The 10013-nt window shown below is 46.5% G+C and overlaps 1 protein-coding gene across 1 annotated transcript; it reads left to right on the top strand.

Annotated features, from left to right (window-relative positions):
* Window positions 1-1262: 1262 nt before the first annotated feature.
* Window positions 1263-4370, top strand: LOC113266907 (60S ribosomal protein L9-like). The gene is given in 4 exon segments (XM_044389221.2): window positions 1263-1354; window positions 3821-3977; window positions 3979-4003; window positions 4006-4370. Coding segments are annotated over 4 exon segments (639 nt in total).
* The last annotated feature ends 5643 nt before the right edge of the window (window positions 4371-10013 follow it).

Below are 10013 nucleotides of genomic sequence, written 5' to 3'. Positions count from 1 at the left end.
TCACAGTGAGATAAAAATTCATTTTACCCCTTTGAGCCTCTGGTGTAAAATGAGGGGACCGGGTTCAGATGATCTCCCTGCATCCATGTAGCCCTAACGTGTGTCTAAAATTATGACTTCATTTTCCTGTTTGGGATGTAAGAAGAGGATGTAGGCTGTCCATCTGGGGGGGGGGTTGTTTGTTTGTTTTTTTAAAGATGGAATTTTAACATCTCCTTGTGGAATTTCCTGGTTCTCCACCAAGTATGTAGAGCCCGTCTCTCAGAAGCTCGTCTATTTTTTACTGCAATAGGATTACAATCTGGTGATTTGGGTGACAATGTCTTTGGAGCCTCATATTTTTCTTTCCTCTCCTTCAAGTGTCCCCGAGCTCCTACTGCTCCCGCGGAGCTGACCGCATGAAGCCTGGTTTGCACTGAGCAGTGGCCAGTCTCCCCGGCCAGGGCCACACGCCGGCCTTTCTGGGCTGGGATCGGCTTCCGCTCTGGGCACGTCTCCTGTGGGCCCCGCGAACAGGCTTTGACTGATTGAGCTCAGAACACTTGCTTGTTTGTGGATATGGTAATGACGCCAGTAAAATTCAATTACTGTATCCCAGAGGACCGCAGCAAGCGATAATAAATTAGGGAACATGAGCTTTGGAGTATCTGAACTGAAATTATAATGGGGCTATTGAAAAACAAACAAACAAAAATCCCAAGCATTCATTTAATAAAGGATGCTGCAGTTCTCCCCACCAAAAATTAGTTCATCAACTAACCCTTTGTTCTTGTCATAAAAGAATGTGCCGTAGACACAGCCAAGAACATTTTATCTTAATTACTTGGTATTGTCGTCGCCCCCAGAGCACACCTGGCCTCGGGGTAACTGGTACACAGAGAGGAAGCAGCCGCCTGGAAGGGTCCCCCAAGGCCACGGCACTAATCCACGCTGGGCCCACAGATGCTCGCTGCCGCCCATGGCCTTGGGTTTCAGGTTGCCATCCAGGGCTGGGGTTTGAATGGAGGTTGTAATCTCAGAAGGTCCAGCTAGCACTTAACCACTGACATCCATCAAGGATGTCAAGGCTCGCATTGTCTCATTAATTTGAACCAGCTTTCCTGCTATCAGATCCTTTTTTATTTCTAACCTTTCCACCCCGCCTTTCTTCCTCTGTGCACAGTTTATAGCGTCTCCTGTTTGTGGTTTCCGTCAGAGAGTGGTGCTCTGGAAGGCCACGCTTGGGGGCTGGGGAGGGAGGAAAAGTGCCTTTGCCCTCCTCCATGCCGCAGATCGGACTTGTGTGTTTCTTCTCCGATGTGAACGTCAAGCGCGTGGAGAGGGACAGAACACTGATGGCAGTCTGGATGTATCCGTAGGCTCTATTCTGCAGATAATATTCAAGCTAAAATTGCTATCTTCCTTCACTTTATTTCCTTTCTCATCCAGATTCCAACATCCAAGTGTGTAATGAAGAATTGACCAATTGCTGAGCAGAGGAAATATGAAGAAGATAACCAAGGGGCAACAAAAAAAAATCCCTGAATTAGCAGCAGGTCATTTTCTACCTGTAGTAAATATCTTTTGGGGACTCTGTGAGACCCAGCCCCTTTCTTGGAGAATTGCTCCTTCCTCCCCCTGCCCCCACCACAAGGACTGTCAACATGGGTCACGCTTACTTTCCATGACTCCACGAGGCTGGCTGACTCCTGACCCAAGCTGGACACCACAGAATTTTGCTCTAGGAGCTGCAACGTCACACAATGGTTTGGTTGTGCTGGAGCTTGGAGAAGGTAGAGCTCTGGGGTTTGGGGCCGTTAAATTTTAAGTGGAGTGTTTCAGACAGGTGGAAAGCGAGGAGGTGGGTAAGTTTTGCCATGAATCAGAGATGGTGAGAGAAGCAGACCAGAGATGTCCACTCCTTTTTATAAAGGATGACCCTCCATTTCCTCTATGGCCAGCCCCCAACTCCTGACTGCGTCCTCTCTGTAAGACCTTGCACCTAATGCTGCCTCGTAAGCCTCAGCCCTCCGTTCCCCCCCGTTAATCCAATGAGCCTCTCGGCCAACGCCTGCTACACGTTCACCGTCTCAGCGCCTTGAAAATTTTTTTCTAATATACCCACACATTATAAAATTTTAATATTCTGTCATCAGAGACGAGGGAACTGGCAATGTGTGGCACGCTCTCTTAGGACTTGTCAAAATTAAGGGTGATTCTTTCCATCCCAAAGAGACGGACGTTTCAGGACATCAAGAGACAAAAAGCAGCCAAAGGAGTTTACTGTCCCTTTATTTCCCGTGAAATACAACACTAAGCAGTGTTCATATTTTACCCACACTGCTTCCTGTCTTCTGCCAAAGGAGGGATTTCATCCAATGTCCCAGCTGTTCTGGGGCCTGTACTGGGGTGGCTGGGGGGGCCACACAGAAGGGTTTTGCTCACAGGCCACAGCTGTGCTTGAGGCCTCTGTGTAAGCAATCAAGCGACCCTCCCTCAGGCAGAAGCCTGGAAACGTCCATTCTGACTCTCCTCATTTGGCACAATGAAGGGCAAATATCTCTCCATTATCTATTAGAAAATGAACGAGCAAGCACAATCTCTAAATAAAGGGGAACTTAAAGAGGAGATCATATTCCTACTCCCTAGGTATTAATAATATTCTGCACCAAGGTCACGGGTCTTGGTGTAACTAGTTTAAGAACTATGGTCCAGTTTATTAACCTCTTATGTTCTCTTCTGGAGAAAAAAAAATCAGGATATAAGGTGTTTGGGCCAACTGCAACATTAACCTGGGCAGGCCAAGCTCTGTGCTGGGCTTTCTACAGGTACCTCATTGAGATGTCACAGTGGTTCCAAAGTATGACTACATCGCTGTGAATTTTCTAAGAAGTTAGGTGAGCGCCTCAAAGGCCACACAACTGGCAAGCAGAAAAGTTGTTAAGTGAAAAATTTGGTACATAAAAAAAAAGTCACATAGCTGGAATGTGGTCCTGTATTTACCTTACTCTTAAAACGAGCCTAATTCCGTTGCACTCCAACACAATATTTCCCAAACTTGTCTGATAAGACTCCTCAGGGAGCGTGCTTGTTAAAACTCCAGTCCTGGGTCCAATCCTGCTGCTGATCTAATAAACCGGAATCTCCTAGAAACAGGTACGGGAATCCACCCCCGGTGAATCTCACCTGGCAAGTTAGGTAAATACTGCTGGAATGCCTTCGTTTCTTTTTAACTTAGTAATCCTTGGCAAGATGTACGCAAGAAAAATATTTTCTTTTTTTGGTTTTTTTTTAAAGATGTTATTTATTTACTAGAGAGAGAGAGAGCGAGCATGAGCAGAGGGGAGGGGCAGAGAGTGAGGGAGAAGCAGACTCCCCACTGAGCAGGGAACCCACCCCAGGACTCGATCCCAGGACCCTGGGATCATGACCCAAGCTGAAGGCAGACACCCAACTGACTGAGCTACCCAGGTGCCCCTCTTTTCTCTTTTTAATAAACTTTATTATTTGGGGATAATTTTAGCAAAGATAAGTTGCAAAGATAATGCAGAGAGAGCCCATGTACCTTTCCCCACCCATGTCCCCCTCATGTGAAGATCTTACACAACCATGGCCCATTTGCCGAAACGATGAAACAAACACCGACAAATTACTATTAACTGTGTTAGGAATCACTTGTCTGGATCTGATGATGTGGAAGGAAAGGGAAGATAGGCCAGCCCAGAGTTCCTTTTTCTTCCCTTATACCTCAGTAGTAAGCTGGAGGCAGACAGTGTTGGTAGAAGGTGTGTGATCAAGAAGCACGCTGAATTTAGCTCTTTGCCACATCTATCTCGAGAAGGAAGACCATTGTCAGCAATCAGACTGCCGACATTTCAGAAAATGTTGACATCACTCCGAAGGGACCCACTGTTATTATTGCAAAGGGCCCCAGAGAAACCCTGCGGAGGGACTCCAATCCCATCAATGCAGAACTCAGTCTACTTGGCCAAAAAATAGAAGAAGCTTCGAGTGGACCAATGGTGGAAACTAGAAAAGAACTGGCTATCGTCCGCACTGTGTCTGTAGTCAAGGCTGTTACCCTGGGCTTCCGTTACAAGATGAAGTCAGTATGTGCTCACTTCCCCATCAACGTTGTTGTTCAGGAGAATGGTTCTCTTGTTGAAACCCGAAATTTATTGGGTGAAAAATACATTCGCTGTGTTTGGCTAAGGCCAGGTATGACTTGTGCACTATCTCAAGCCCAGAAAGATGAGTTAATTCTTGAAGGAGATGACATTGGACTTGTATCCAACTCAGCTGTTTTGATTCAGCAAGCCATGACAGTTAGAAACGAGGGTATCAGAAAATTTGGGGATGGCATCTGTGTTTCTGAAAAAGGAACAGTTTAGCAGCTGATGAATAAGATCTAAGTTGTCCAGCTACAGAAATAACAAGATGCTGGATGATTTTTCTGACTTATTTGTGATATTTTAAAGATGGAAATAAAGGCTATATTGATTTGGGGCTTTTTCTTAAACCAAAAAAAAAAAAAAAAAGGAAGCAAGTTGAGTTTATTTCCCACAGGATTTAGACCGTTCTAGTAAGAACAAAATACATATGCATGTATGAGCTATGAAATGCAAATTGTGTAATTTCGGTGATTTCGTGGATGAGTTAAATGCAGTTCTATTTGCCTTTAAAATTGGCATTGCAAAATTCATACTAACAATTCAAAATTTTGTTTTCTTTACTTGGCATGGCATTAAATAGCAAATAAAAAATACTGTAACTAGTTGAGGTAAAGACCGGAGCAGAAGGAAAAACTATAGTTTAGTTTTACAACGACACTCTTTTTCCTATGTTTTGGACCAGGGGCTCCACATTTTCCTTTTGCACTGGGTCCTGCAAATCATGAAGCCAGGCCAGCTGATCCCTAGTCAAGAGCCATTGTCTTAACGAAGCCACTAATGGTGGTGACTGTGGCACCCAGACGGGTAAGTGGAAAGATATGTCAGGGGAAGGGGCCTTTGTGCCCTCCTAGGCAATTACAGCAATGGAGGGGGCTCGTTCTCCAGCATGAAGCAACGCAGATGGCTACAGGCACCTCCGGATGATTCCTGATATGTTAGCACGGCCGGATACAGCCTGGAGCAGTGGCATTCCTGTTGGACGTTCCCAGTGGCCAAGTGGTTTCTGATGCAGAAAGTATAATGGCAAATGCCACATGAAGAAGCAGTTAGACACTTGACCTGCCCCGGGCATGTGGCTTTTGCATGTACCACTCTAGAGCATACTGCTTAATTATTTTTGTGCTCCAATGGGTAGTTTTTCTTTTTTAGCTTGAGTATTAAATCAAAGAGGTATCCTCTGCATCTCCAAAACCTGCTAGCTCATTAAACACAGAATGGGGTGTTCTGTGAAAAGGCAGCGCAGTGGGTTTGGGACAGCAACTTTAATCTATATCTGAAAACAAATTAGCCTAATGGAGCAGAACGGATACAAATGGCTATACGCCCAACCTACACCAGGAAGCAGAACATGGCTCTTGGGCTAATTAAAGGACACATGGCACTGTCCTCCACTCCGAAATTTGTGTGGCAATGTGCCTTTTGGGATAGGGTACTTCTTTTAAAATAGGAAGGATTTCCAGCTGGTGGTGTGAGGTCTGTCCTTCTGCGTGGAGTGGGACCATGCTGCTGGGACACATGGCCAGAGATGTCAGCCGCAAGCACGAGCAGCAACCCTTCACGTGTCAAGGTGTGACGACGGGCAGCCCTGAGCATGGGCGTGTCCTTCTTGTCCTGGTGACAGCTATGTCACCCAGTGGTGAGACACGTGATCAAGCATCGAGCACACTTAGTAGGTGGTCAACTCAAACATCCACCCAGAGCCCTTCTGTCTGTGGAAATCAAAACAGGGGGGTCCTCTCCGTCTCCCTCCCCAGCCAGCCTCCAGGGGCTTCTCCCAACCTCCAGCCTCCAGTTCTTCTTGAAACCTCTTGTTCTCATATTGTCTTCATCTGTCTTCTTCACTGTCTCTTCCTTCACCTGCACCAGTATGATTTCTGCCAAGGTGGAGTCCTTGCTCGTTGCCCAGTGCATGGTAGGGGCTGGGTAGTTATTTGCTGAATGAATCGTCAAGTGGAACTGGCCAGCCTCCTTCTCCATGTGCCACATCCCAACGCCGCCCCTCCCCTCTGCCCCGCGCTCCAGCCACGTTAGCTCCGTGAAGGTCTGCAGCACACCTCCACACATCTGCACGTGCCGTTCCTCCCTCCCGCAACACACAGCTCCCCTTCCTACCTGTGCTCTGCTCTCCTTCCTCCTCGGCATCCCACTGGAGCCTTCACACCTCCGTAACGCCCTCCCGCAGGGCACAGTCATCCCCGAACCATGCTGAATGGTCAGCATCCTCCCCAAGAAACGCTAAGGAACTCCAGGGCCAGACGGTCCCCTTTGTGTCTTTTTCCCCCACCCCGATGCTTCAGATGTTTGACGAATGAATACATAAACGCCATGTCCAAAGACCCACTAGCGAGCTAGTGGCCAGGACCAGGCTAGTGCCCAGATATCCTGTCTTCCATCCGTGGTACTTTATTTGTTATTTCCATCCGAGAACTTTTGGGAAGACATTCTCACCAACTTCCCCCAAACCCACAGCGTAGTTTCTGCACTGACACGTACCTCAGCTTCCTGGTACCCATTCTTTCTTCCAAAAACAACCTTCCCTTAATTTGTCATTGTCCTAATTCCTTACCTTAATCACAATGTCCTCTGATTAATTAATTTTCACAAAGTGTTAAAAGCACAGAGAGATTTTGGACGTGAAGATTTTGTTGGAATTTACAGGTGTTTTAAAGTTACTTAAACCAAAGGAATACATCCTGGGCACACTGGCAAGCGTTTTGGTGTCTGTTCCATGAATACATTTTCTTCTTCACGAAAAAATTTCAAACACGCATAAAAATAGCCGGACCAGTACAATAGTAGGAATAATACATGCCTCATGGATTCCTCACTCGGATTAACAATTATCAATGATTCGCAGCATTTCCTTTTTCTTCTTTATTCTTTGTTGAATTATTTTAAAGCATATTCCAGACAGCATATCATTTTATCCTACTTCAAAATGCCTCCTTTTTTAACGTAATGACCCCTAACAAATGAACAGTAATTCCTTAGAAATGTAATAAAATTTTCATGGAGGTATTTGAGGGGGCTGTAGCTTCTCTGTACTCTCTAATTATATAACAGAACAGAAATAACCCTACTAAAGAAGCATATGTGCATCCATTTTACCTTCTTACAAATTTTAGATGCACGTGTGAAATGTCTCATACTTTTCCTCCTGGATGAGTGGGGCTTCTTTAGAACTTTCTTCATCATCTAGGGGCGCCTGGGTGGCTCAGTCAGTGAAGCGTCTGCCTTCAGCTCAGATCATGATCCTGGGGTCCTGGGATCGAGCCCCAGGTCCGCAGGCTTCCTGCTCAGCAGGGAGTCTGCTTCTCCCTCTCCTTCTTCCCCTCCCCGGCTCATATTCTCTCTCTCTCTTTCAAATAAATAAATAAAATCTTAAAAAAAAAAAAAAGAACTTTCTAAATCATCTAGAACTTTCTCCTCTCAGGGTCTCAGTAGATGCTGGCTTTGGAGAGCTCCATGCTCTCTGTGGCCTATCCACTGGCTGTGCTTACACGGTCCTGGCCCTTTGAAGGCTGGCACCTCCCCTCACCACCTATGGGCAGTCTCTATACCACGGGTAAGGTTGCACTTAGATAATCAGGTGTTTTCATTTTCTGTCTTCCTCGTTGGCCCTGACATTTCATAAGCATAGTGACAAGGTAACAATAAAGAGAAGAGATTCGGATTAGTTAAGTGAATTAAAATTCAAATTTAAACTTTCAAAATCCCACTATCACCGACGGCGTCCATAGGGCTGGGGAGAGAGAACTAAAGAGACAGCAGGCTGTGAACCGCCTGGCAGAGCCTTTCTTGACTCACCAGAAAGCACTTGATCGTGGGTATGTCCTCCGTAGAAGAGCCTCTCTCTCCTTCCACGTGCCAGCACTGCCCGTGGTGTCCATCACGGCTCACACCCTCTCCGATTTGGCAGGACCCAGTTCCTCCCCCTCCTCCCCTCCTTCCTCCCACCCGCCCCTGAAGCTCATTTCCCTTCCTTCTAGACACAGCCTGTTTTCTCTTGTTGCTAAGCAGCCTGGTGCACTCCCGCCCTGCTCTGATTATTCAGATTAACCCTACGTGGCTGGACAGAGATTAAAAACCTGGGATTGTGTGACAGTCCAAAGAATCACATCAGGGAGTCAACAGCAACCTACACTTTCCACTCCCAAGCACGGGGTCCTTTCCGGCGGCAAGGAGGTGCCATGGCCGAGGGCTCCATGGCCACACACACCTGACCTTGAGTTCTGGTCCCACCACTTATAGTAATGGAGTAACTCACTTCTAGGAAGCCTTTCAACTGAAAGACTCAGTCTTTCCAACTGAATCTCGGTTTTCGCACCAGTGAAAGGGAAGGATAACATAATGGTTGCTGCATCTGCCTGCTCTGAAGGTTGAATTACTCAGTGGATCAGGTGCTCAGTATAACCTCTACTATGTAGTGAGAACTCAGGGTACATTAGCTGATATTGATGCCATTTGGACAGCACTGCCATGCCTATCATCTGCTTTCGCAACAGTATCAGGAACCTAGTAGAGGTAACCCTTAATACTTCCATTTTGGGTGTGGAAAACACAGGCACAGAGAGGTAAAGTAACTCGCTCAAAGGCAAACAGCTAAACAGCTAGTGTTGGAACTAGACTTGTTTTGCATTTTTCCTCCTTTGTCTGGGCCCTAGACATATCTAAGTCTTTTTTTTTTTTTTTAAGATTTTATGTATTTATTTGAGAGAGAGAGACAGGAGAGAGCATGAGTGGAAGGGGGAGGGGCAGAGGGAGGAACAGCCTCCCGGCTGAGCAGGGAGCCTGATGGGGGCCTCCATCGCAGGACCCTAGGACCATGACCTGAGCAGAAGGCAGATCCTTAATGGACTGAACTACCCAGGTGCCCCCAGACATATCTAAGTCTTAAGATCCATCCCACCCAGATTCTTCTTTGGGTAAGAGAATTTATTTGGAAGCAATCAACCCCATAGGTCTTTTTTTTTTTTTTTAAGATTTTATTTATTTATTCGACAGAGATAGAGACAGCCAGCGAGAGAGGGAACACAAGCAGGGGGAGTGGGAGAGCAGGCTCATAGCGGAGGAGCCTGATGTGGGGCTCGATCCCATAACGCCAGGATCACGCCCTGAGCCGAAGGCAGAGGCTTAACCGCTGTGCCACCCAGGCGCCCCAACCCCATAGGTCTTGTTGCCTACTTTGAAACAGCATAATATTTGATCAATGTATTAAATCATCCCCAAGATGAACATATGTGTGCCTCCATTTCCATGTCTGGTATAATGAGAATGAACAAATAATGGGGACTTCAGTCTAAACCAGAACATGAGGACTGGAAAAGAAAACTTGGCCTTGAAGTAGATGCCATTGAATCACACCTGCAATCCAGGGAAGGCACAGGGTCCGGGAAGCCAAGCTTCCTACAAGAAAAGGAAGGAAGAGCCCCCCACACTCATGCTGTCAGACTAACGTGAAGTCTTTTCTCCTGGCCCCTAATGATCCTGAGGCTACTACCTCCACTTGTTAGAGTTGGTTAAACCAGCCTGGATCCTGGGAGACAGAGGCTCAGACTGGATGCCTGACACTCCTACTTCCCTCAGCGGGGTTTTGTAGCCCTAGGCTGCACTTGACCCAGGTCCTGGTCTCTCAGGCACCTAGTGAGGGCAGCTGCTCCAAGGCTTTCAACTCTTCTGGAAAATCAGCTTCAAGACACCACAACACTGAGTGGCATTTGAGTGCCGCTTTCACAGTTCTGTTAAATCCTGGACCATCATGTCATCAGTATTTTCTTTAAATGCACTCCTTTTATAATTAAAAAAAAATTAAATCCTTGCATTAGTCAGGGTAGGACAGGCTTTGTTGCTAAACCCTGATAT

This window comes from Ursus arctos, unplaced genomic scaffold (genome assembly GCF_023065955.2).
Source record: "Ursus arctos isolate Adak ecotype North America unplaced genomic scaffold, UrsArc2.0 scaffold_3, whole genome shotgun sequence".
In the NCBI taxonomy this organism is placed as follows: Eukaryota; Metazoa; Chordata; class Mammalia; order Carnivora; family Ursidae; genus Ursus; species Ursus arctos.
This window is presented reverse-complemented; position numbering and strand designations above follow the sequence as displayed.